General features: G+C 46.9%; 1 protein-coding gene across 1 annotated transcript in view; it reads left to right on the forward strand.

The window, feature by feature from the left end:
• The first annotated feature begins 6,075 nt into the window (after positions 1-6,075).
• The window catches only part of FIG4 (FIG4 phosphoinositide 5-phosphatase), a 104,719-nt gene continuing 83,097 nt past the window's right edge, over positions 6,076-27,697 (forward strand). The window contains exons 1-3 of the mRNA XM_080937815.1: positions 6,076-6,191; positions 23,065-23,163; positions 24,330-24,453. Of these exons, the coding sequence (XP_080793941.1) occupies positions 6,126-6,191; positions 23,065-23,163; positions 24,330-24,453 (289 nt within the window). The 5' untranslated portion in view covers positions 6,076-6,125. The remainder of the gene's footprint in view (positions 6,192-23,064; positions 23,164-24,329; positions 24,454-27,697) is intronic.

Here is a 27,697-nt window from a genome sequence, read left to right on the forward strand (position 1 = left end):
ATGTTTAAGTTTCCACAAGGCAGATCCTTTTTAGAAAGTTTTTGCTAGTTCGAGCTGTCAAGTAGATTTCTGGGCACAGCCTTCTTCCACTTTAAGCCTTCTGTCTATAATAGCAGATCTTAATTTATGCTGCTTTCATTGGAAGGGATCAGAATAAATTGGGGTTGTAAGTTTTTGGATTCACATACATCTTATTTTCAAGCACTTGTAAATTGCTTATATATTTGAACCGATAAACTATTTACCCACACAATGAATCTCTTATGTAAATCATAAAAATAACATAAGCCATTTTTCTCGACTACAATGAAATAATTATGAATGAATTCAAAGCTCAAATTCTTGAAAACTAAAAAAATCCCAACAATATGCTTTAATACATCAATGTATCCATAAAAAATTAAAATGGAAATTATAGATTGTCAAATTCATGCTAATATTACTAATTAACACTGTTAAAGTAAAATTGAAAAAGAAGAAATAAGAGAAAATATGTAACCAACAAAAATAAAATAGAATGTTGGAAATAAATTCTGACAGATCAGTGTGAAAAGGCAAACTCTAGCAGTCTGGATTTAAAAAACTTTAAAGCTCTTTTTGTACATCACATCTCATGATAAAGCAGTCCTGGGCTCTCACCCTGGACCAGTATTTCTCTGGGAGAAGCTACACCCTTGTCTCAGTTATTGCTTTTGAAATGACATGCAGATCGTGTGGAGGGCAGACACTGTTGAGAGAGAGATGCACTCCTTGCATGAGTTTGCAGATACTTCAGTTCTTTCATGGCTTAACCACCAGGCACCACCACCCACAGACAGCTCACTGCTGGCAACGTTCCTCAACGCTTGGAAGAAACAGAAACCCACAGTGACTGAGGTGGAAACGCTGGACCTGCTTTGGCAAATGATTAGAGAAACATATTAGAGCTTCACGGGACTGGTAAGTTGGACGAGAATGAGCATGAGGTAGGAGAATCCATTAGCGTGCTGTCTTCGCTGGAATGGCAAGGGCCATTCTAACGCCGTTAGAAACGAACGTGCACAGAGGCACCCGCATCAGCGAGGCGTTCTGCACTAGTGGAACTTTGTAGCTCAGGGCTGAGGGTAAGGCTGTTCTGGTTCTGGGTTTCCATGTGTCACTGGCTTTAGAAGAGCAGAGGCCACCGACAAACAAAACCTCAAACTGGGAAGCTGTCTTAATGAGGGCTTTATTGCTGTGAAGAGACCCCATGACCATGGTAACTTTAAAAAAAATCTTTTATTGATTCTTTGTGAATTTCACAACATGCGCCCCAATCCCCAGTCATCTCCTCATCCCTCCATATCTTCCCTCCATCCCTGCATCCCCCCAAAGAAAAAATAAAAATAAAACCCTCCAGGTCTTCATGGAAGCTGCAGTGTGTCACAGAGTGTCCCACAGTATACCTTTTTGTCCACACATCCTCATTTGCAAATGTTCATTGCAATGGTTCACACTGGTCTGGGTCAAGGCCCTTGGCTTCTGCTGTACCATCGACATTAGATCCACACTGGGACTCCTTTCAGATAGCCTGTTGTTGCCCTCTGTTCTGTTGTCATGGAGATCTACAGCTTTGGATCTGCAGGACCATCTTCTTACATGCTCCAGCAGTTCTTAGATGGGGTGGATGTTGGCGTAGGCCAACCCAAAGCCCTGGATCTGGGCCTGGGAGGTAGCTGAGTTGGTCATCCTGCCAGCTCTCCTGTGCCCGTATTTCCTGGGCCAACTTCTCTGCTTTTCTGCCCTTGGGGCTGGCTCTGCTATGCCCACACCACCAGGGCCAGCTCTGCCTCATGCAAGATCCACAGTGGTCTGCAACATGAATTCACTGAAGAGGAGCCCAGGAGTCCTCAAGAACAGACTGAACACACCCCACAAATATTTACACTTAGTTCTTTTGCAAGAGAAGCTTATAACCATTAAGAGGAGAGCTGTGGGAACTGACGTTTGTCTTTCTAGCAAGGAGTGCTGCAGCAGCCCGTTGGGTGATAAAACAGAGAACGTGATAGAGTCTAGGCAGATCTGGAAGGGCAAGAATAAGGTTCATAATATATATTCCCGTTTCCCCACTCTGGGCCCTGTTATCTGCCTCTTAGGTTCCTATTTTAGGTCAAAACTCAGGTAGCACTCCCTGGGAACATCTATCAGAGAGAGAGAGAGGGACGTTACAGGAGAATTGTGACTTATTGACACAAGCCGTAAACGCCACACATCTAGATTTTAGTTGCTCTGGCAAATAGCTTTGAAAAGTAGCAGTTGAGGTAAATAAATGTTCCTGCAGGCAGAGCCTTAAATAGAGCTTATAATTCCTCAATCTGATGGGAAATTCTGAACGGCCTCATCCAGGGCACACGGGAGCAAGGTCAGAAGAGAGAGAGCCTATGATTGGACTTGAAAAAGTGAGCTCTTCTAAGTCACGCTCTTGCGTAACCGCTTCCGTTGAATGCTGATGGGATCTGTGACTTGCTGTTCGTGATTATTTTATGTTATGTTTGACTTCATCTTAGCAGCTGGAGAGAGACTTCCTGTGGGCTCAGAAGTAAGCCGCCATATTGTGGGAGGACCATGGAGTAGGGAACAGTGTCTGGCCTCCAGAGCAACACGTAGCTAACAGGTAAAGGAAACAGGAATTCCGGTCCTACTGCCAGAGATGGATTTTCTCAATAAAGGAATGGACTCTAGCTGTCTACCCAGTGGAGAGTAAATTTCAGTGAACACCCGATTGCAGAGACCCCACTGATCTATGCCACGACCCCTGGCCACGGAAACCACGAGATAATAAACATTTTAAGATGTCAAATCTGTAGCAGTCTGTTCTGCAGCACAGGAAACCAGTTGCATCCACATGCCATACACCTATGAAGAGGCATCAAACAAACAGGTGAGCAAGATGCTTCTCCGGTAGATGCCAGCCAGTCTTCCCTGGCTCCGCTTAGTTCTACAGGTTCCCAGGTGGAAACGCTTTGGTGGCAGGGTGATGTGGCTGAGACCATGCTGTGATTTAGTACGGCTCTTCCACATTAGCAGCTACAACCAACCAACAATAACGTCCACAGCAGCAATGAGGCTAAGACTTGAGTGTGATACAATCTCTCGAGGAGCCAGAGCGCTCATCATCAACAGACTGGCTCTATGGGACTCCTGTCACTGTGGGGGACAAATGACATGGGGGTGGGGAGGGTGAGTGTGCCTTCCCTATCTGTGAGTCTGTGGGCCAGCACAGATAAACAAATGCTTGCACAGTCTCTTTCATCATTCCAAGATCATATAATCTTGCATCAAATCAAAGGACCCGCTTTACAGTAAAGAGTGCAAGATGCGTGTAAACGTGAGGTCTACTTTCTCTACCACATCCCAGCTCACTGAGAAGTTGCTGGCGTGTTAGACAGACGTCTCAGAGGTCCTGGTATGGCACAGTTTAGTATTGTGTGGGACAGAGGAAGCCAGTGTAGCTCAAGAAACAGGAGAAGTGGCTCTTTTCCCCGCCACCCTGTGATTAACGTGGGCAATTCTGATCGACTTGGGCAATTTCTCACAGTTTTAGGCTCTGGTGGTGGTAGACTGGGTTTGATTGCTAAGATAGATGGGTGTATCAAAGATCTCAGTCAAGGTTTCATAAAACTAAAAGAATTGCTACCAACTGGTCACTTTTGGGTCCACAAGCCTATGAGGAGTTGGACCAGCAGGGGAGGTAGGGATTATATAGTTGGGATCGGAAAGGTAATCTTAAACTCAGGACCTCTGGGACATGTATTCGCGCCATGACACAGGCGTGAAAGCAGGACAAGTAACTTAGGCCAAGAGTGAGGGAAGCCTAGGAATGTTAGAGATGAGGAAGCAGTTAGAGACCCGGGGTTAACTGCAGCGGTGAATTCTGCAGCTAACCTCATTAAGGTCCCTAGTTACTATCTTCAAGGATTGTCAATGGGCTGGTGTGACCTCAGTGTGGGGACAGTGGGCATGAGTGGTTCACGGGGTAGAATGCAGCAGATCTCTCCTCATGCGTGTGTGATGCAACTTTTCCAGGTTACCAGCGTGTGGGACGCTGTCCGTGAACTTCCTCCAGCTGCTGTGCCCTCTCTGAGCACAGGCGAACTGAAAATTCCGGGACCCCATGCTCTGCCATAGCAGGCTTCAAGCAGTCACACACAGGAGTGAACACAACACCCGGCTCCTGCTCCGGGGAAAGGGAATGGTTCAAAGCAAGTGCTCCTCATTTCGTAGCTGACTTAGCAGACCTTCAAGCTTGCTGGACAATATTCCCCTTTCCCAAGGGCCCCTCCCTGCGCAGCTTCTGTTTCCTGGGATTACCCTTACAGAAACAACGTGGCTCTTTTGTTTGTCATCAGTTCCGCTCCTGGGTGATGTAAACTAGGAAGGGCTTCATTGTCGTATAATAATTGAAAACAATCTTTGAAAATCAGATCACATTATTTGTAAAAAGTGCCTTTCCTAGATCAAAAACGCTCTGCAGATGTTCAGGGTACATTGGGAAGAGCTGGTTTCCAGGACGAAATGGAAAAGTTAGACGGTGCAATTCAAGATGGAGAGAAATGGACCTCTGGGGCTCGCTGGTTGAGGGACTACATCTAGCCTAAGCTCTCTAGCTTACACACACACACTCACACATGCACACTCACACATGCTCTCCCTCCCTCCCTCCCTCCCTCCCTCCCTCCCTCCCTCTCTCTCTCTCTCTCTCTCTCTCTCTCTCTCTCTCTCTCTCTCTCTCTCTCTCTCTCTCACACACACACACACACCAGCCTAAAATGCCAGAACTCAGACTCCTGACCCCTTTCTAGTTTCTCAATAAAAACAGATGTTACCAAACTGAAACAAAACCTGTAATACTCATACTTTAGAAACCGTGAAACGTCCTAACTTCGAGTCTACAGCAAACTATAATATCCTTTTCAGCTATGCGTTTGCATGTTAAGGGTTTATTACCTTTTCAGCAGGAGAACCCTCCAGCGGTGATTTCAGGAATACAGAGGGGTCCCCCGTGAAGCCTAGCACTTCCTGCTATTGCTAGTTTAGCCACCACTGTGTTACACTCTGAGGCAGATGTTTAGTCTCTAATTGTGAGATAAATACCTTAGCTGAAAGGAGAACTGGTTTTTGAAAAGTGCATTTATGAAGAGATCGTGGTTTAGCTTTGCAAGGAAAATAACTGGAATGGGGTCCCCGCCGGAAGTGCTCTTCCCTGCAACCGAGAACAAAATTCACCCAGAAGGTGGACGATGCCCTCCTGCACCTTCTTACCTGGTCCCTGTGGACTGGGGACCGGACAGCAGCTACCTCCTGAAGATCTAGGTGTCTGTTAGGCGGTTGCCTTGGAAACCCGTGGGAGGCGTGCCGGGCCTCTGGAGGGCGGGGCCTCGGGAGGTGGCGCTGTCATTCTTAAGCTTGTGCTTAAATGTAGTCATGATTATGAAAGACCTTTCCCACAGTGTAGAAGTGACGAACAAAGCGAGTGCATATATTGTGTTCTTACGCTTAGACTAACAGGAAAACCTTACCTTAACTAGAGCAGACCCTAACAGCGGCGCGCTACCCCTACACAGCACGGTCCCTTTTAGAACTCAGACCGTTAGCCCCACACATAAAATGTGCAAATACCAAAGACGCCACATTTAAGTAATTAAGGAAGATTTGTGGGCCATACTGCCACAATATGAACTTTACCGATTCTCCTAGGAATAAAATAGGCGACAAAAGAGGGGAAAATCACAGGCATCCAGGAGACAGGTTTCAGGAAAATAAAGATAGGAAAAAGCAGACCAATTACATCACAGAGAAGCCACTTCAAAAGGAGAACCCAATCACCTGATCTCTTTTCTTTAAAGATCAACATAGACCAGATTTTTTTTTTTTTTTGAGCCTGCCCTTAAGAAAGATGGCACCGTTAGCGTCCGCCCTTAGCAACGTAGTGATCCTGTAGTCCCGCCCCTCGCGTCTAGACCGGGCTCCTTGGGAGGCGGGGCTCCGGGATTCCGGAAGCGCCCGGCGGCTGCTGGCTGCTGAGTGTTTCTCCAGGGGTACCCGGAGCTGTCACGACCTGGGCCGCGGCCTGGTGCCCTGTAGGGGGACCTCTATTGGCTGGAGCCATGCCCACGGCCGCTGCCCCCATCATCAGTTCGGTCCAGAAGCTGGTGTTATATGAGACCAGAGCTGTGAGTATCCGCAGCGGTGGAAAGGGGCGGGAGGAGAGAGCTGCGGGCGTGGGGGAGGGGGCAGCACCCTGTACTCCCCACTTTCCTTCCAGCTCCCCTGCAAGCTCTCCCTCTAGGGCCATGCAGTCAGGCACTGGTGGGTTTGCACGTCTGTGCTGCTTAGGAGCCTTGGCTGGAAGAGGTGTGTGCAAACAGGTGCTTGTGGCACACAGGACCTGCGCACAGCTTCTGAATGAGTTCGGTTTACTGCTTTCCCCTGATCTTGAAGTTCTTGAGTCCACTCCTTATAGTAAAGTCAGGGGGTATGGAAAAAAAAAGTGAACTTCGCCTAGGTAGCTTCTATTTTGCCCTTCTATGATATACTATCACTTGATTGGTTTTTAATCACGTGCACTGTTTTTGCTGGGATTCGAGAGGTTCAGTGACCCGGACACTTCTGTTAATAGTTCCCTGGCTTGCAGAGTGGTGCTAATAGAACTTACTGTTTTCTCATTTCTGTGGTTGGGAAACCAAGTTATTAAAGTGTGGCTTCTCTGAATCTGGCCTTCACCATGATATTAGGGTGTGTGTTTAAGATAATTCACTTCACGCTCACAAACTGAGGAGTATCCCGTATTCAGTGAACAGTGGCTAGTCTTCAATAGGAGGAGCACAAGAAAGTATTCACCCCACCCTCATCCCCCAGTTTCAGTCGTCACAACATCCTAACATCTTGGTTTGTTTGTGTACAACTTCTGGTTCTAAATTAATTTGGTAAACAAGTCCATTTGATTGGCTCAAGACCAGAAGATGGAAAATAATATTTACAAGTTTCATCACTTCTCCTCAGAGAGCCACATAGAAATACCAAGTTTTAACACTGAAACAACTTTCTACTTTTTGTAAAATGTGCTGGTAAATGTCACCAGTAAGGAACTCAAATTAATTGTCACATAGGAGTTTTAGCCCACCAATAAGCCGAGCATTTTGAGGACCTGGTTGAGATGTTGTGTTTTTAATAAAGCAGAATTTATTTTTTGAAAGTCTTCAGTGGTGCCCCTGCTAAGGAGGGCAAACCCTGTCAGAAAATCTTTATTTTATTTTTGTGTGCAGTGCATGTACATGTGTGTGGGTGTGTGTGCCCATGGGGAGGAGTGTGGAGGCCGGAGGTTGACACATGTTTTTCATTACATCTGGAGCTTCCCAAATTGCTAGACTGGCTGGCCAATGACTGCCCCACCCCCACCCCGGGCTCCACTTGTCTTTATGCTGCCCCCCAGCTTTGGACTTATGATGACTTCCTGTGTGGGACTTTCACTGGTACTCTTGACCCACTAAACCAAATTTCCAGACCAGTGTTTTATTTTGATCAACTATGTTAAGTGCATGTGAGGCGGGGTGTGTGTGTGTGTGTGTGTGTGTGTGTGTGTGTGTGTATGTGTGTGTCAAAATCATGACTTTCTTGTCTTGACCTCCCCAGTGCTAGGTTTATAAACAAGGGCCATATTTTCTGTCTCCCTCTCTTTCTCTCTCTGGGTGTATTACTTTTCAAATACAATCTTTGCTTTGTATTTGAAGCATGATGATCTTTTGCTTTGCCTCATTGAAAAGATTCACAATTCTAGCTTTTATGTTATCATCTGGTTTATATTAAATTCATTTACATATAGTTAGGGCTACTCATGCTATGATGAAACAAATACAACTAAAGAAACTTGGGAATGAATTTATTCAGCTTACATGTCTACATCATTGTCCATCAGTGAAGGAATTCAGGACAGGAACTCAAACAGGGCAGGAACCTAGAGGCAGGAGCTGATGTAGAGGCTATGGGGGGTGGGGTGCTGCTTACTGGCTTGTTCTTCAAGGATTGCTCAGCCTGCTTTCTTATAGAATCCAGGACCACCAGCTCAATAACATCACCTACAATGGGCTGGGCCCTCCCCCATCTGTCACTAATTAGAAAGTGTCTTATGCTGGATCTCATGGTGGCATTTTCTCAATTGAGGTTCCTTCTATGCATATGACTCTGGCTTGTGTCAAGCTGACATAAAACTAACCAGGACGACATAATGCAGGCCTTATGTGACGTACCTATTGCAACAAGTTGCCCCCAAATTAGTGGATCTAGATAGCATTTACTATTTCATGTAATTTCAGTAGACTGGGCGTTTGATCGGCTCTGCCTCAAGGTCTCAGAAGTTACAGTTGAAATGTCACCTGGGGTGCGGTCACCTGGAGGCTTAGATGCCAAGGACCAGCCTCAGCAAGGAGAGGGGTTCTGAGAGACGGTATCTGGGAGCAGTGAAAAGAACAACTTGAAGTCAAACTGTGGATCCAAGTTGTGTCCTTCTTGATACAGCCTTTCCAGTCTGCTTTTCTGTATGCTCTGCTTTCTCCCCAGAGAGTTCTCTGTCTGTATTCTGCTTGCTTGCTATTCTAAGAGATCTCTCTGCTCATGTCCTGCTTGCTTGCTTGCTTGCTTGCGTGTGTGTGTGTGTGTGTGTGTGTGTGTGTGTGTGTCTATATGTCTTTCTGTTCTCCAAGCAGTTCTTTTTATCCTAAATTCTCTGGATAGCTCATCTCCATTAGAATACAAGTCTAGTTGTTTATTTTACATATCTATCCAGTCATTTACTGCAATTCTTAAGAGACAGCAAGCATACATTTCTTTTCTTAACATTGCAAAAGAATTCAGAGATCTGTCCAAGGTGGCTCATACATAGTGTAGCCTTTGTTCTTTAGATTTATGAAGCCTCTCAGAATTCTTAGTGCATCATTATATTTTTGCATAATTGAGAAATTATTTATTTCTGAGCCCAATGTATTTAGAGCTCTTTCCCACAGCCTTAAAGGCTGTAAGGTCCCAGCATTCACCATTTTGCTGAGACACATTAGCTATACCTTCACCTCCTGGACTCATGCTGTCTGATCATCATGGAGTCACTTGCTGTGTGGGGCAGCCCCTGCAGGTCTTCTTTCTTGTTCTTTGTTCTTTTTGAGGCATCAGAGAGGAAAGAGCATCGGTGGGGGTAAGATTAGGTCTTAGAGATTTAGGATTGCTGTATAATAAGAGAATGTTTAACTGCTGTCTTAGGGCTTCACTGCTGTGAACACACACCATGACCAAGGCAACATTATAAGGACAGTATTTAATTGGGGCTGGTTTACAGGCTCAGAGGTTCAGTCCGTTATCATCAAGGTAGGAGCGTGGCAGCATCCAGGCAGGCATGGTGCAGGCAGAGCTGTGAGTTCTACATCTTCATATGAAGGTTGCTAGTGGAAGGCAGCTCACACCCACAGTGACACACCTCCAACTGGGCCACACCTTCCAGTTGTGCCTCTCCCTGGACCTAGCATATGCAAACCATCACACCTGTCTTAAGTTTAAGTCACTTAGTTGGCTTCAGTGGCTCACCTGCCTGTCTTGAGTTCCTCTGAGGTGAGAAAACTTTTAGCATCTCATCATAAATCAGCTGGGGATAAGTGAAAAGATTTATTACTGGAACTCCTTTCTCTGGTCAGCAGGCCAGAAATCCCTCTGGCTAAGGTGGTTAACTCTTTGTGAACCAGAGAGGAAAGAAAGGAAAAGAATTATGATGCTGTGTAGAGGCAAATATTCACAGACACATATACATTCAAACATTCACACACCCACACTCTGCGTGGGCCCGACAGTTGTTTCTCCTTGAACACAAAATTGTCCCCAGTCCATTTCTCATTTTAGTGTGATCATGAAAGCTCACTGTATTTCTTATTATGCAGCTTTTCCTTACTATTCTGAGGAGTGGGCACATTCTATTCTTGATTCTAAATTTATTACATCTTTCTAGCAACTAAGACCATCTCTAAAAGCTTTCTTCCTAAAATTATTGAAATCAGGTCAGGAATTCTATAGAGTCATTATTCATTTGTCTCTAGAGCATCGCTATAAGACAGTGCATCTTCATAGGACTACAGAGATCTTCTCAAAAAGGCGGGCCAGTACCTACTGATTGTTATGTGTGCTTAATAATAACAGGAAAGCAAATTAATAACAGCAATCTTTCCTAAAATGGATTTTTCTTGGACTTTGCCTACTGGGGCAAATCCATCACAGATTTTAATCCAAGGTGGACCCATCTCAGGAAGATCACCTGCTAGTTTTTAACTTCTCCTGTGATGACTCCTGACAGTCATTAACATTAACAGAGAGGACATTCCTCCAAGGAATGTGACATATGTACATTATTATATAAACAAGTCTTAAGCCCACAGCAGACATTGACACTTGTGGAGGTTCACACCGGGGCCTTATCCCAAGGGTAGGAGCCATGTCACTCTGTCCCCACCAGGGCCATGCCAGGCTTGGCACTTAGATGGGATTGTCCGGCTTGGTAAACCAGGCTGATTGTTGAACAAGCTCCTGGCTCATGAGCATGTCTTAAGACTTCTTAGGTGTCCTTATGATGTGGTCACTGACTCTGTGGGTCTTCCACAGGAGAGGAGGGAGGAAGAGAAGAGAGAGGAAGCCAGGGGGCAGAGGGAGGGAAACAGAAACAGGGAAGGTGTCACAATGTGTTTTGTGGTGTGACCTCAGAAGTCATACTCTGTCATTTCTGCAGCAGCCTGTCTGTTGCCCAGGTTAGCCTTGTTCATTGTAGATGGAACTGTGATCCTGGAGACTGGTCACTGTCAGGCTGAGGTTTACTTTTTCCACATAAATCGATTTTCCAGTACAATATGTTGGTCAGATTCTTTTTTTTTTTTTTTTTTTTTTTTTTTTTGTGTTGAACTTCTTTGGCATGTTTGTGAAAAATTACTTGACTGGACTTGCTACCTTTTCTTGAAGATTAGAGTTTACATTTTAGACTTAAATGTTTTTCCAACTTATTTGGCTATACTTAGAACCTATGCGTTTTCTTATGACTTTTATAGTATGTTATAACAGTTTGCATGGAAAGTCCTGTTGAAGGGTCTCTGAAGATGACTCATTTAGTAAGGTGCTTCAAGCCAACAGGAAGACCAGGTGTGGATCCTCAGCATCTACATGCACACCTGTAATCCCAGCTGTGCAGACAGGAGGAGTGCACACCTGCAATCCCAGCTCTGCAGACAGGAGGAATGGACACCTATAACCCCAACTGTGCAGACAGGAGTATACACCTGTAACCCCAGCTGTATAGTGGAAGGTGTGCACACCTGCAATACCAGCTGTGCAGACAGGAGGAGTATACACCTATAACCCAAGCTGTGCAGTGGAAGGTGTGCATATCTGTAATCCCAGCTGTGCAGACAGAAGGAGTGCACACCTGCAATCCCAGCTCTGCAGACAGGAGGAATGGACACCTATAACCCCAACTGTGCAGACAGGAGTATACACCTGTAACCCCAGCTGTATAGTGGAAGGTGTGCACACCTGCAATCCCAGCTGTGCAGACAGGAGGAGTGCACACCTGCAATCCCAGCTGTGCAGACAGGAGGAGTGCACACCTGTAATCCCAGCTGTGCAGACAGAAGGAGTGCACACCTGCATCCCAGCTATGCAGACAGGAGGAGTGCACACCTGCAATCCCAGCTGTGCAGAGAGGAGGAGTGGATACCTGTAACCCCAGCTATGAAGACAGGAGGAGTACACACCTGCATCCCAGCTGTGCAGACAGGAGGAGTGTGCACCTGCAATCCCAGCACCCTGTGGCAGCTCATCATGTCCGTAATTCCAGTCCTGTGTTTGAGTTGCTTTGTGGGTGAGATAAATGGATTAAGTTGATTGGTTTTTAATTGATCTTGAGTTTTGATAATTGGTGTTTTTCAAGAAATTTGCCCATTTCATCTCAGTTTTGAATTTATTGGCATCAAGTTACCAATAATCTCATGTTTTCCTATCAGTATTTTGGTTTTATAAAAAAAAAATTGCCTTTTTGCTCCCGACTTCAGTGTTAATTTTCCCCCTATCCTTGTGTGATGGTTAGTTTGATCAACTTTACAGGACCCAGAGTACCCTAGGAGAGGAGTCGTCCCAGTGATGGACTGCCTGGCTCTGGTTGGAGGCACTAGTGAGTGGGTGTGGCCTGGGTTACAATAGTGAAGACTGTGAGCTGAGCAGAGCGGTGTGCCTTGATTTACCCTGTGTTTCTAGCTGCTGACTCACTGTGGTGGGCCAGCCTGGTGCTCCTGCTGCCATGGTGATGAACTATAACCCCTCATGAGCCAAAATTAACCCCTTCTCTCCTAAACGGTGCTTGTCAGGAAATTTTAATCACAGCAAGGGGAAATAAATCCAGGACATTCTTTGGTGACTTCGGGCCACTGAGACATTTATTTGTATGTATGCTCTGCATACCTAAAAAGAAGCCTTTCTGTGGATTTTCATACTGCTTTGCGTGGCTGTGACGCCAGCTCTGGCTGAGTGGGTACAGGGGAGCAGAACTGACAGGGTGGGGGTGGTTGTTATCATCCACACGGATAGCACCCATCTGGAGCTTATCACTTCCCAACAGTTTTCTCAGCTCTAGAATTGTTGTGCTAAATTAAAAAGTGTGGTAACCTTTGATCCCGTCCAGTGCCGGCACCATATGTGGACCCGGCTGCTACTCTGCCACGTGGTCCCCTAGGCGGGCAGTTACCACGCCTGGCGCACACACGTCTCTCTCGATCTCACCGGGATCCGCTCCAGCTGCCTCTCGGCCATCGCTTTCACACACTGTCCTTCACAGCCCGGGAAAATCAGGGTCCCAGAGACTTGTAATTTAGCAATTAGATGTATACGTTAAAGTCTCAATCCACAATACATCCACACGGTAAGCTTACAACTGTTTGACAAAGACATATTCCGCCCACCTGGATAAGACAAATTGACCTATAGAAACCCTTGAAAATAGTCCTAGCTCCCTAACGTCAATAAGATCACCCGAGTCCAAATACTCTTCACCGCTTCTCCTGCCTCCTCTCACCCGCCTTAAAAAACTTTGTCCCCTGCCCACTCTCTACTGTCCAATCATGTGTCCCCTTGACATCAACTTACATATAAAATGATTTCAGTTTGCCGCTGTGACCTTGCTTCAAAATTAGAAATTCTTCAGCAGCTTGGGAGCGTGACTTAGCAAAAAAAAGTGTCTCAGCACTGTTGACAGTCTTCAGAAAACAAACAGTAACCCCATTGACGAGGTGCATGAACAGTTACACATATTTCTTACAGTTCCAGAGACAGGGAGAGAGGCCCAAGAGCAAGGCACAGGCAGGTTCAGCGTTTGTGAGGGACAAGTTGTGTCTGCTTCATTGAGGAGATAGATAAGTTCCTCTTGCCATTTGCTATAGGGTGTCAATCCTGTCCAGATCAAGTCACATCCAGAAGGCCTCCCCTCATAGTACTGCTGCATTGGGGGTTGGATCTCAACACATTTAGACCACAGCAACAAGTTCCTCTTTCTTTAGCTTCATAAGGTGGGTCATGGTTTATTTATAGTTTTCTCTTTCCTGGTTTAAAACTGCAAATATAAGTTAAAAATAATCAAAAGCCTAATGACATTAGTCTAACTAACATTAGCCAGAATAATAGTGCAATATATCCTTATATTCTAAATAGTATATAAAGTGTACAGGTAGGGGCTAGAGAGACAGCTCAGTGGGTAAGATCCCTTGCCACACCTGCAGAGGTCCTGAGTTCAGTTTCCCGGCGCCCGTATTGGGTGCTTCACAACTACCTGTAACTCCAGCCCTAGGGGAGCCAATGTTCTCTTCTGGTCTCTCTGGGAGCCCCTACATGTATATGCCTAATTCACCCTCCACATAAATAAAAGCACATTTTTATTAGAAAGCTAAGTAATAAGTAGATAACCCGGCGGAAAGAACAGTGACTATGACCAGCTCTTCAGCTTGCCAGTAGTTAAAGCTTTAAAGTGGAGGCAGACTCCCATTTTTATGTGTTAAAGTCTTAGCTGACAGGTACTTGAAAGGCGTGAGCATACTTGTTTTGATTGGTGTGAACATATAGCTTGGAATTAGAGCAATATATTAGGCAAGATGGCTGCCTCTCATGCCCAGCCTTCATCTAGAAAGGTAACTGGATGTGTTTGCTCCTGCTCCGAAGTTCAGTTTGTTGCCGAGAGGTAAATCTTGACGTATCTTTGGATAGGAAAGGGAAGGGTTGGTATATGGCACACAGAAGGTTCCAGTCTTTGAAGTTGGAGCTCCCTAGCCAGTGTACCTGCTCCTCTGGTACCCAGCATCCTCAGGCTGCCTTTTGCTCTGGAGAGTTGTTCCAGTCAGTAAGAGCAGGAGTTGCTCTAGGAGATTTAGCAGCTCGAAGTTATCTTGGGGTGAGACTTCCAGTTTATGGGTACTTAATGGGTATGTGAGCATACTCCTGTGAAAAGGATTTAGAGAGCTGCCCTTTATCCCCATGTACTTGAGTAAAGTCAGAACCACATCACAAGGAATGCCTCTGACTGGGGAGCAAGAGAGGGTAGTGCAGTGCAGAGGGACAGGAGCAGGAAGCCATGATGTCATCCAGGAGAGAAGCATAGTTACAGCAGTGGGTGGGCAGATGGAATCTCACTCACTTCTGGAGGAAGTGAAGCTTCCCCTTCAGTCAAGCTGGGTACCACCTGTCAGGCTTGCATGCTTGTCAGATTTGCTAACCCCTCTCCGCTCAGTTTGCTAGATCAGATCCGGAGTCAGCAGGCCTGCAACACGGTGAGACTTCTCTTTAATATGTCTATTTAATATGAAAGTTCAGCTGAAGTTTAGCGTGATTCGAAGCTGTCACACAACCCGAAATCTCCTCCTTTCCAAGAAGGCTGATTTTTCTTCCCTCAGATGAAAAGGGAATGATTAATTAGCCTGTCATAAAAGGAGAGAATGTTAGTAGACCCTGCGTTTCCTGTTAAATGGGTTGCCTATTGTATTCCTTTCCTCTTTCCTGTATAGATATTTTAGAAACACATTTTACCTCACCACCACTGTCAGAGTTACCAACACATTTCAAGCTCTTCTTGAACAAGGCAGTTTTCAGATAAGACTCAACTCACTTCAGTACGGCTAGTTTGTTTGTTTGTTTGTTTTCCAGTACCCAGTTGTCAGCACCCCGTCCCTCACCGAGCTCTGAGTGCTGCAGACACAGAGATGGGGAGGTGGCTCCAAAGCCCCTTTGCCTAGCGGTGGGCATGTCATGTGCCTCATTCATAAGAAAAACATTCAGGTTTGCATGTCTGATGAATGGAGATGCTATGATCTTACTGTGCTTTTAAAAACTGTGTGTGTGTGTGTGTGTGTGTGTGTGTGTGTGTGTGTGTGTGTGTGAAGGTGAGAGATGAGAGTGAGAGAGAGGCCTCCTGTGGAGGCCAGGAGAGGTGTCAGATCCCCTAGAGCTAGACTAATGCTATTTTGTTTTTTTATTTTACTGTCTCTAAGAATTTCATAAACTGTGTTTTGATTGTTCCCACACCCTTCCTCCCACAGCTCCCTCCCACAGCTCTTCCCACAGCTCCTCCCACTGCTCCTCCCACTGCTCCTCCCACTGCTCCTCCCACAGCTCCTCCCACAGCTCCTCCCACAGACCCTCCCACAGCTCCTCCCACAACTCCTCCCACAGCTCCTCCCACAGCTTCTCCCACTGCTCCTCCCACAGATCCTCCCACTGCTCCTCCCACAGCTCCTCCCACAGACCCTCCCACAGATGCTCCCACTGCTCCTCCCACAGCTCCTCCCACAGCTCCTCCCACAGCTCCTCCCACAGATCCTCCCACAGCTCCTCCCACAGCTCCTCCCACAGATCCTCCCATAGCTCCTCCCACAGATCCTCCCACTGCTCCTCCCACAGATCCTCCCACAGACCCTCCCACAGATGCTCCCACTGCTCCTCCCACAGCTCCTCCCACAGATCCTCCCACAGCTCCTCCCACAGATCCTCCCACAGCTCCTCCCACAGATCCTCTCACTGCTCCTCCCACTGCTCCTCCCACAGATCCTCCCACAGATCCTCCCACAGCTCCTCCCACTGCTCCTCCCACAGCTCCTCCCACAGATCCTCCCACAGCTCCTCCCACTGCTCCTCCCACTGCTCCTCCCACAGATCCTCCCACTGCTCCTCCCACAGATCCTCCCACAGATCCTCCCACAGATCCTCCCACTGCTCCTCCCACAGCTCCTCCTACAGATCCTCCCACAGCTCCTCTCCACCTCCATCTCCCTCCAACTTTGTTATGCTTTTTCTAGATAGTTAACCTATTGAGTCCAGTTCCTGCTGCCTGTATCCTACTTGGGTGTGGGGACTTCCACTGACGTGTGGTCGATTTACCAGAGCCCATGCCTTTAAGAAAAAGGGACTCTCTCTAGAAGACTCTCTATAAATAGACTCTCGACTATCCATAGCTTCTCGTGGTGAGGGCTCATGAACTTCCCGCCCCATTGCTGCAGTGTTGACTGGCTTGATTTTGCTCTTGCTTTGTATAGGCAGCCACAGCTGCTAGGTCTTGAGTACAGTAGTCGACCTATTATGTCCTGAAGACACCATTTTGTTCTGGTGCTCCCTGACTTCTGACTCTATCTAGAGTCTCTCTGCCCTCTCTTCCATCATGGCCCTTGAACTGTGTGCACGTGCGTGTTGCTACAGATGTTCAGTTGTGAACCTCTGCATTATCTGTTGTCTACTGCAAAAGGAAACTTCCCTGGTGCAGTTTGAGATCTACCCTCATCTGTCTGTACAGAGCTAAGAATCTGAAGGACAGTTTGACACTGTGCCCATTTAGCAGAAAAATAGTAGTAGGTGCTCCTCTGGTGAGTGTGAGCTCTTCAGCGGTGCGTCCCGGCCAATCTACTGCATTAGGCAGGCGTTCCCTCCTCTAGACCAAGCTCTAAATACAGCCAGAAAGCGGTTACTCCAAATCTAGCGAGAAACCAGTTGGTTACCCCAAATCCAGCCAGAAAGCAGTTGGTTACCCCAAACATTCTTGCCACTGTTGAAGCCATGGCATATGGACAGGTATGGAAGGTAGGAGTGAGGAGGAAGTGAGGAGAGGGATAAATAACTCCAAGGATGTTTGAAAAAGCTATATAAAGTCTATTTTATAAGCTATGTATATAGCATATATATGAATTTATGTAGCTATATATAACTATATATGAATCAAGAATATTAATAAATGGCTTTAACTGGAGTTATCTTATACAGAGGATAATGTTCCTCCCAGAATCCCTTAAGTTGCCAACTAAATAGAGCTACAAGTATCAGTGCCCAGGAGCCGATGCTCAGACCCCTCAGCAATGAAGACTTTGCTATTCTGTTCAGCAGCACTTGATGGGTAGAGCCTGTTGCTGAAGACAGCACACACACTGGTCACAGAACCTAGAAAACATCAAGTTGGTACTGAGCAGGAAGCTCTCCCCTGCTGGCTAGCTTTCACAGAACTGGAAGGTGCTGTGCAGGCTGCTAGGGCTGGGGTGGGGGGTCATCATCATCTAACTCAGCTGTGAACCCCCCAAATGACAATGACCCACAGGACAAAGTATGTCTGTCGTCTTAGTCTTGATTTTTATTTTGAATCTTGCAGAAACGTGTGCCGACTTTGCATTTTTTGTTTTTTTTGTTTTTGTTTTTCATTTTGTTTTGCTTTGGTTTCTTTTTTGTGGGGTGATGAGAGTGATGTCTTTTTTATCTTCTAATACTCTGCGGTCCACAGAACCCCAATCTTCTATTCCTGCTGGAGGCACGTTTGTGTAGGTCAGTTCTCTTCTGGGGTAAGCTTTTCCTTTGCAGTGATTCTCCTGCCTCCTCCCATGCCCTTGGCGTTTCCTAACAAGAGGCACACTGTGGTTTGGATGTTTCAGAGGATCAGAAGGATTTGCTCTTCCCTCTTTCTCAGAATCCTGCCCATGTGCCAGGCACAGTTCTTCTTTTCTCTCCTTTTGAAGTTTATCCAGCAAGTCTGTCGGAGTGTTTTTCTTTGTTCTGTTTTGGCTCATTCTGGTTTTGCTTAGGTTTCCTGGCTTTCTTATTCCCCGTGGCCATACCTTTTCCTAGTGGAATGTATTCACACTGTTGAACACACTGTTGGTGTTCACGAGACTCTTTCTCTTTGAGGTATAGAATTCCCTCAAGTTTCTTTTGTGACTCCAGCCTCGTGGCCATGGTCTCCGTCGCTTGTCCTTGTCACAGTCCTTCCCACTGCGAAGGAGAACCTTACTGGCTGTGGTAATCTCGGCTTATAGTTATTTTCTTTCAGGACCCAAAATGTAGCATTTCCACCCTCCCGGCATTTAGAGTCCTTCTGAGAAGTCTGCTGTCCATTTCTAATGTGACTTGACATGCCCCTCTTGTGCAGGGTGATGCTCCTCTCTGTCCTGAGCATGTCTGCCACTGTATTTCTATGGTCATGTCTGTTTGAATGTTTCTTGTACCTGGATATCATGTCTTTCTCAAGATTTGGGAAGTTAAGTCTGTTTTCTTATACAACTCGGGGTCACCAGTCTAGGGGTGACAGGGTCCACAGAGGGCTGGGTCCTCCCATGTCAATCACCAATCAAGAAAACACTCCGTAGGCTTGTTCATAGGTCAGTGTGATGGAGGAATTTTCTAAGTTGAGGTTCCTTCTTCCCAAGTGACTCTGAAAACCTAACCAGGACATCTAAAGTAGTACTAACGGCTGGTGAATCCAGGCGAGAGGTCAGGGTGTGCGTTGCATGGTTGTTTTACTGTAGATTTGAAACCAAAATGGGAAAAAGCAATGAAAAAGCATTTAATCTTCCAAATGAGATCCATCTTGAGTGATATCCAGCACGACACAGTGTGAGTTTGCGTACTCACAGAATTGCCGTATCAACAGGGAGAGAACGGGATTGAGTGGAAAAACTACCTCTTTACTTAAAATTATTATTATTATGATGATGATGATGATGATGATGATGATGATGATGATGATGATGATGAATCCAGAGTCGGTGCCGCAGTGGATTCTGGCCAGCCATCAGAGGGCAGTGCAGACAGTTCCATCCTCCTCAGGCCGTTCAAAGCCTCTGAACGGTGCCCACCGGAGGGCACTCTTCTCCTTTTAAGAGAGCAGTTCTGTGGAGAGTCGCCTGACTTCCCGTTCTCAGTCTATGGACTGAGAGTCTGGGTGTGAGGGGTAAAGAGCTGTCATCCTACATGTGCCCCAAAGGCGGCCGATGCCCACCACCAAGTCAGGATCCTTCTCTCTCACTGTGAAGTGCCGTAGTCTCATTGCAACTACTATTTAGATCCTCAGGGGTTGTCCCAGGGAATTTCCTGCGGGCAGTTTACCTCTTTGAACGCTGACGTGCCGCCTTAACTGAGTGGTTGGATGAGAAAACCCGTCTCTCTGCGTGCTTGGCCAGGGAAGAGGCAGTAGTGTAGACGACAGGGAAAGGGGATTGACTCTGTGTTATGTGGGTCATTCTCCTAACTCCAGTGCCTGTGGAGATAGATTGCCCTGGAAGGGAAAACCATAGAGCTTAGGGGGAGGGAGCGTCAAGTTCTTGAGGGATATAAAACTAGCTGAAGGGGGTAGTAAAAACCACACAAGGCCTTTGGAAATAGCTATTACGTTCATACATAACTTGAGTGGGACAGGCGATAAATCATGGTCTCGAAGCCCTTCCAGGAGAGCACAGTATCCAGACAGCACTGTCTCCCTGGCTGACTTACTCTGACCATCCTCAGTGAGGGCGCCTGTGCTCTGCGTGTGTCAGTGCTAGTTTCCATGGTTGTCTCTCCTAGGATAAAGATGGATATCAGATTGGTATATCCTCCCAGGCCAGTCCCATTTTAGACCGACATTGCAACTTAACTTCCTTTTGGGAGGGCCCTTCTGTTATTGTCATTATTGCTTATCTTGTCCTTTTCTCAACTATTCTGTGGGCCTGCTCCCTGTGAGGGCCTGCTCCCTGTGAGGGAGTGCTCCCTGTGACAGAGTGCTCTCTGTGAGGGCCTGCTGCCTGTGAGGGAGTGCTCCCTGTGAGGGCCTGCTCCCTGTGAAGGTGTGTGTGTTCCCTGTGAAGGTGTGCTCTCTGTGAAGGTGTGCTCTCTGTGAAGGTGTGCTCTCTGTGAAGGTGTGCTCTCTGTGAAGGTGTGCTCTCTGTGAGGGCCTGCTCCCTGTGAGGGAATGCTCCCTGTGAGGGAGTGCTCCCTGTGAGGGCCTGCTCCCTGTGAGGGCCTGCTCCCTGTGAAGGTGTGTGTGCTCCCTGTGAAGGTGTGCTCTCTGTGAAGGTGTGCTCTTTGTGAAGGTGTGCTCTCTGTGAGGGCCTGCTCCCTGTGAGGGAATGCTCCCTGTGAGGGAGTGCTCCCTGTGAGGGCCTGCTCCCTGTGAGGGCCTGCTCCCTGTGAGGGAGTGCTCCCTGTGAGGGAGTGCTCCCTGTGAGGGCCTGCTCCCTGTGAGGGCCTGCTCCCTGTGAAGGAGTGCTCCCTGTGAGGGCCTGCTCCCTGTGAGGGAAGAAGACTCTGCTCTGTGTCTCAGGTGCTCTGGGAGCATCTTCTGGCTTCATCTTGTTTGTGCCATAAGCACAGCAATCTCTCTCAGGCCTTTTCTCACTAGTTGCTCTTCTGGGAGCTGTTTATCTTCATGGCCTCAGGAAGGTGGCGCCCTTTCTGTCAACAAGTGTAAATAGCTTGCAAATCACTCTTCCTAACTTATTTGTTTGGCCATTTTATCAGGTCGGTCACCCCCTCCTCTAGGCCGTGACTTGAGGCTCATGGCTGAGATTCTGAGTGTCTCTTTCTCAGTTTCCCTCTCTGGTTGGCTGCCGCCTCAGTGCCCTGAGTCCTGCTCCTGTACGCCCGAACCTAGTTTTCTGATCCTTATTATAATCACTTTATTCCCACCTCCTTACAGCTGACAGTGCCAGGGAGACACTGCCTATTCTGGGATTCAAGGGCTAAGCACTTTGGCTACTCCTCTTCTATCTGCTGTTGGCCCACATAAGGCATGCTCTTCATAACCTGTGGTTAGATCAGACCCGTATAAACCAAGTCATTGTTGCTTAGCAACAGGACACATTCTGAGAAATGTGACCTTAGATAACTGTCACTGCAAACATCATAGCAAACACCCAAACTAAGACACAGTTATGTTACTACTAGACAGTGCAGTCTTATGTCCCCATAGATGCGAGGGACATCTTTAACAAGATGTGATGATGATGTTATGTGACACATGCACACTTAGTAAAAGCTCCGGTGAGTTTTATGGACCTTACAGACTCAGATAGAAAACATTGTAACATTGTCCTCATTGAGGAAGCCCCAGTGCTCGACTGACTGTTCCAGCCACCACCCAGCCTGCTCTGCTCTGGCTTCCCATGGCAGATGCTCTCCAGCTCGGCCTTCGGTACAGACAGCTTATTTCCATCCGCACCGCAGGACCAGCGGGGTGGCAAAATGCTGGCCAATGGTGGCAGTGCCTTCTCAGCCTTTTCATTGTGAAAAGTATCACTTTCTAAAGCACACATTTGACGCAAGATATCCTTACATCGTATAGTTTTGCTAATGAGATTTTACTTACCTTCTTTCAAGTAATTTAATAGTAATTGAATTAGGGAGAAAGCTTGGCCCAGTGTGTGCTTAGCGTGTATTATGTGGCTCTCAGTCTGATTCTTAGCACCGCCCATAAATAAAGCAATCCACTTAGTTTTGCCTACGAATTTTATGTTTAAAGACAGGATTGCTATTTTTGACATTGTTATCATCTGTATCATTCCCAGTGATGCAGCAACTAAGGGCTGTGATGAGTATTGTTTCCAGTAACTTCTTTGGGAAAGGCACTGGGACTGGTGGGCCCACATTTTGACTCTCTGGCAGTGTCTGGGTGCTGCCTATACACTGCTCCCCAGTGTTTGGGGGGAACAGGGTGAAGTCCAGGACAGCGAGCCCATATCTAAGTGGGGTAGCAGAGCAAGGCTGTATGCCAGGCTGGAAGGAGAGAGTGGGGCATGGGATGAGCAAGGTCTGGGTCCAGTGCTGAGTGCTGGGTGGACGGGAGAGGAGAAGGCCTTCTTTGGGAGTCTTCATGTTACTTACAGTTTAGGTGCGGGCCTTCCTCATGGCGATCTGTGGTGGAGCAGCTCTCTGAGATGGTCTTAGCTTGTCCATATTGCTTTATTGCGGGGGAGGTGGATGTAAATGCATAAGCTTTATTTGGAATGAACCAGGGATTATATAATTTGGGGGAGGGGCATGAGAATATTCAGGAAGTGAAGGTCATTGGCTAAGGCTGTTGAGATGCCTCATTAGCATGGAGAGGCCTTCCATGTGCTGTGTGATATGACTGACTTCCCGTGGTCATCTTAGCTGAGGGTCTTGGCTCCATGAATGGAGGAATGAGAGGAATGGAGGCAGGGAGGAGCAGCTCCCTTCATGTCATCTCAAATCTCTGAGATTCCCAGGGTTCGAGCATGCTCCACCTCCCCAGTCCCATGGCCCACATGTCCTGCAGGAACTGTATACCCTTGCAGTCACTTCGAAGGGGCAAGCCCTCAGAGCTCTCTCACCGCCGTTTTCCTACTCGGAAGACTTTCACACTATTTGAGAAACTATAATATTTTGATAGCTATAATTGTCTAAACTTCCTAATTATGTGTTGAGCGTGTCAATGCTTGTCAGCACTGCTGCTTCCAGCCAAAGGTTAGGCATCACATAAGCCAGACTCAAATGTTATAATAGTTCATTTGACCTGGGTCCTGGGCTTACTTCAGACATCAGAATGATACCTATCTCGAAGCTCCAAGAACATTTCATTTTAAAAACTTGACCTCTTGGAATCGGTCCCTTCAGTCCTTTAGTTGTACATAACCAGCATGCACTTTAGAAAGCAACCTCACTTTATTAATGCGTCTTCAAAATGTAACAGGGTTTATAAAATGTTCGTAGGGCCAGACGCCTTTAAAATGACATTCTCTTTCTTTCCAGAGATACTTTCTAGTCGGGAGCAATCATGCAGAAACGAAGTTCCGCGTCCTGAAAATCGATAGAACAGAACCAAAGGATCTGGTGGTAATTGATGATAGGGTGAGTGTCAGGCCTCCTTGTGAGCCCCTCACGCAGGGACTTCAGTCTGTGCTGTGCAGAGGAGGTGAGATCACAGCTCCCGGTGGGATAGTACTTGGGGTTTTTCTTGTCGTTATTTTTGTTATCTTATTTTAATCACACACCTTGATTTTCTAATTGCCTTCTAGAAATTACTGGTGTTGAGAAATTAGGCAGAATTATACTTTGCCCTTCAATTTGACTTGTTTCTGAGAGCACCCATTCCTCTAGAAAGACGATGAAGATATTTCCCTAGTCCACTGACCTTTTAAGGATTCAGTATGACTAACATTGCATCTACCGGAGTGTGTATCCGCAGATGCTCGGTCGTGCTGATGGATGGAGCATTGTAAAGCTTGCTGTGCACTAAAAACACTAAGCTAAGCAGTTGTTATACAGGTCCTGTGTTGTCTGCACTCAGGAGCACAAAGTGCCAGAGCAGGAGACTGTTAGTCAGCGGTGCCGAATAAGGTAGTGTGCTGACCTGCTAATTTTTAGCTTTTCCAAATGAGGGAACTTACTCTTTGTGTTGAATTTCCTAGACAAATAGTTCTGAATCCATATGTGCTCCTGTTTTGTGAAACACATTTGTAGTTATAGTTTGGAATAATTTTCAGTAAATCTTTGCAGAACTGTGTCCTGTGTTCTAACAATTGTGGATAAATTCATTATTATAGTTTTTGATTTCATGAATTAATCCTGGGATTCTGTGCCCCTGGATTTGCCTGGAAGCTTCTATTAATATAGTGAAATATCTCTGGCTTTACGTGGTCCTGGGGATGATTGATCAGGGAGACCCTTGGGGAGCTAACACTTATGGACCACCTCATACAAATGCACGTCTAGTTGAGGGTTTGCATGTCATTTCAAGGGATTCGCAAACTTACTGAAATAGGTGGATCCCTTTAATCTCTGATTCTCAAGTGCACACTCTAAAGCTTTGGCGTAATTTCCAAACACAGCAGTGTGAGCCGGGCACCAACCTCATGTGTTGTTCCACACCTGCTGCCTTTCTCCAGTGGTAGCTTAGTTACGTGTTACACAGTTCACAGTTCACCATTTATGAGTCCAGAGGTAACTTTCAGTTTGCAGAGGCAGATGAATAACCCCGGGGAAGCAGTCTCACGTGGCCTGTGCTTGCTTCATAGCATGTCTACACGCAGCAAGAAGTGCGGGAGCTTCTTGGCCGCCTGGATCTAGGAAACAGAACAAAGATGAGCCAGAAAGGATCCTCTGGGTTGTTTCGAGCTGTCTCAGCTTTTGGCGTTGTAGGTAAGAAGTGTGCCTCCCTTATCTGTGTCTGTCTTGGTACAGATTACTTAGAGAGAGCTCATATGGCACTATCGCCAGGTATTGTCTTAGCACATCTGCTATGGCTCCTGCTGCTTCGAACATCATCATCAATCAGATATTTGACAAGATCCGCTTATGTGCTCAGCACTGTTCAGGTTTATATAGACGCAAGCAAATAGAGAGATGCTTGGAGGTATCTACTAATGTCTGGCTTCTGTGTACTGAAACGTAAAAATTAGCTCGAATTACACATACAGTAAAACTTGCTTTAAATTGAACAGGACAGGCTACAGTACAGCCTGTCACAGACTCTTTGGATGACATCTTACTTGGATTTTTCTGTTGCTGTGTTAATAAGATGGCCACAAGCAACATTTAACTTATGTTTATAGTTCATTATCCAGAGAAGGCAGGGCAGGAACTCAAGGCAGGAACTAGAGGCAGGAACTATGATGCAGAGGCCGTGGAAAACTGCTTACTGACTTGTTCCTTATAGCTTGGGCAGCCTGCTTTCTTGTACCACTCAGGACCACCAGCCGGAGGGTACCACCCACAGTGAGCTGAACCATCACATACAGCCTGAGGGTACCACCCACAGTGAGCTGAACCATCACATACAGCCTGAGGGTACCACCCACAGTGAGCTGAAACATCACATACAGCCTGAGGGTACCACCCACAGTGAGCTGAACCATCACATACAGCCCGAGGGTACCACCCACAGTGAGCTGAACCATCACATACAGCCCTAGGGTACCACCCACAGTGAGCTGAACCATCACATACAGCCCGAGGGTACCACCCACAGTGAGCTGAACCATCACATACAGCCCGAGGGTACCACCCACAGGAGCTGAACCATCACATACAGCCCGAGGGTACCACCCACAGTGAGCTGAACCATCACATACAGCTGGAGGGTACCACCCACAGTGAGCTGAACCATCACATACAGCCTGATGGTACCACCCACAGTGAGCTGAACCATCACATACAGCCCGAGGGTACCACCCACAGTGAGCTGAACCATCACATACAGCCCGAGGGTACCACCCACAGTGAGCTGAACCATCACATACAGCCCGAGGGTACCACCCACAGTGAGCTGAACCATCACATACAGCCGGAGGGTACCACCCACAGTGAGCTGAACCATCACATACAGCCTGAGGGTACCACCCACAGTGAGCTGAACCATCACATACAGCCCGAGGGTACCACCCACAGTGAGCTGAACCTTCACATACAGCCCGAGGGTACCACCCACAGTGAGCTTGAACCATCCAGTCCTGGAGAAGCATTTTCTTGATCGAGATTTCTTCTTGCCAGATGACCCTAGCTTGTGTCAAGTTGACATAAAAACTAGCCAGCATAGTGGCTGCTTTCTTACTCAGTGAGAACGTTTCTTCAAAATCAGAGGGAAAGATTCTGTTCTTATTGTATAGTGTAAATCTCTGGGACTCAGAGGTACGGTTTCCATTAGAGCAAGTTCAGTAGAACTTGAGATAAGGGATTCCAAGCTGTAGCAGCTTTGCAGGGAAATTGGACTTTAGTTCACCTCAAAGACCTGATATTGATCTCTTCCCCAACCTCTCTGAGGCAGGGTCTTCTTGTATGGCTAGCCTGGAGTTTCCTGTGTAGACCAGGCTGCCCTCGGACTCAGAGAGATCCTCTGACCTCTGCCTCCCAAGTGCTGGGATTAAGAGTGTGTGCCTCCACAGCTTTGATTTCTTTAAGTACAGTCTGCTCTAGCCTCAGCCTGCCTCTTACCATTTCACTCAAGCTCTGCCTCCTTTTCCCCATACTTAGATGTTCTGTGCTCCCTTCCTCGTGCCAGACCATTAAACCCATCTTTACCGTATGATGACATGCGGTACTTCCTTTCATGGTTGTGGGAAAGCAGCCCAAGAAAGGTCTCTGGTTCGCAGTGGGAGGGCATGGTTCTCCATGGCAAGGAAGGAGGCAGCTGGTCACAGCACATTGGCTGGAAGCAGAGAGGCGTGGACCCTGGCTCTCCGCTCAGCTTCTCCCATCTTTTCCTTTTTATCCCATCCCCACCCCAGGCCCAGACCATGGTCCTCGCCCCCAGCCCATGGCTTACCACTCACACTTTCCTTCCGAATGAGTCTTCCTGCCTCTGCTAATCCACTCAGGGAATGGTCTCTCAGACTCGTCCTGAGATGTGTCTTCTAGGTGATGTTAGCTATCACACATAGCCCTGTGCCTGACTGGGCTAGGCCAGAGGAGAGAAGCCAGTACAGACAAGGCGGTTGGAGGCTGTAATCACACAGTCAAGTCACATGGTGAAAGTTCATATGAGTTTGTATTACTCAGATCTGGAATGGCCTGAGAGCATTCCAGGAGCAGAGATTTACCCTGCATCTTGAGGGTGGATTATGGTCCAGGTGGAAAGAGGGGAGAGAGGCGAGGGCTCCGCAGGAGCGACAGCAGAGGCCGTAGGTGCCCAGGTACCTTTAGGATCTGGGGTGTTGGCAAGTATTCATCATGACAAAGGCAGGTTGCTCAGGGTTTTGGGGAGCTTGAATATGAATTAAGCAGAGCATTCACGTCACTGCTTCTCACTGCTGGAACTTGGAGAGTTTCTTGAAACCTGCTTCAGTATATACTGGGTCATTGCTACTAATGTTGGCGATTAATATGGACTTTATGTCATTGCAGGTTTCCAATTAGCACTTTCTATTTATAACTCTGCTTATTGAAATGTTTACTATACTCTGCCGTATTTGAATTATTTATTTATTTTCTCAGTGTGGTGTCTCAGCTTCTACATTCACTTTTAGGCCCATTTTGGGTCTTTTGGTTGCCCACGAAGACAGAGTGGTAAGGCTTGGTTGCCAACTTGGTAGGATTTAGAATTGTCATAAGAGACTCTGTGGGTATATCTATGAGTATGTTTTCAGAAAGTCATGCCTGAGCAGGAAATCGCCCCCGTCCCCCAGTGTGGGCAGTATCAGCCTGTAGGCTGGAGTCTCCTCCATTCCCCAGTGTGGGCATTACCATCCCATAGACTGGAGTTTCCCTATCCCCCACTGTGGGCAATATCATCCTCTAGGCTGGAGTCTCCGCCATCTTCCAGTGTGGGCAGTATCATCCCATAGGCTGGAGTCTCAGACTGACCTGGGGATGATGGCAATTCTCTGCTTCTGTTATTATTATTATTATTTTTTAATTGTAGATATAGTGTGGACCTTCTTCCCCATGC

Source organism: Micromys minutus, assembly GCF_963924665.1.
Source record: "Micromys minutus genome assembly, chromosome: 25".
Classification (NCBI taxonomy): domain Eukaryota; kingdom Metazoa; phylum Chordata; class Mammalia; order Rodentia; family Muridae; genus Micromys; species Micromys minutus.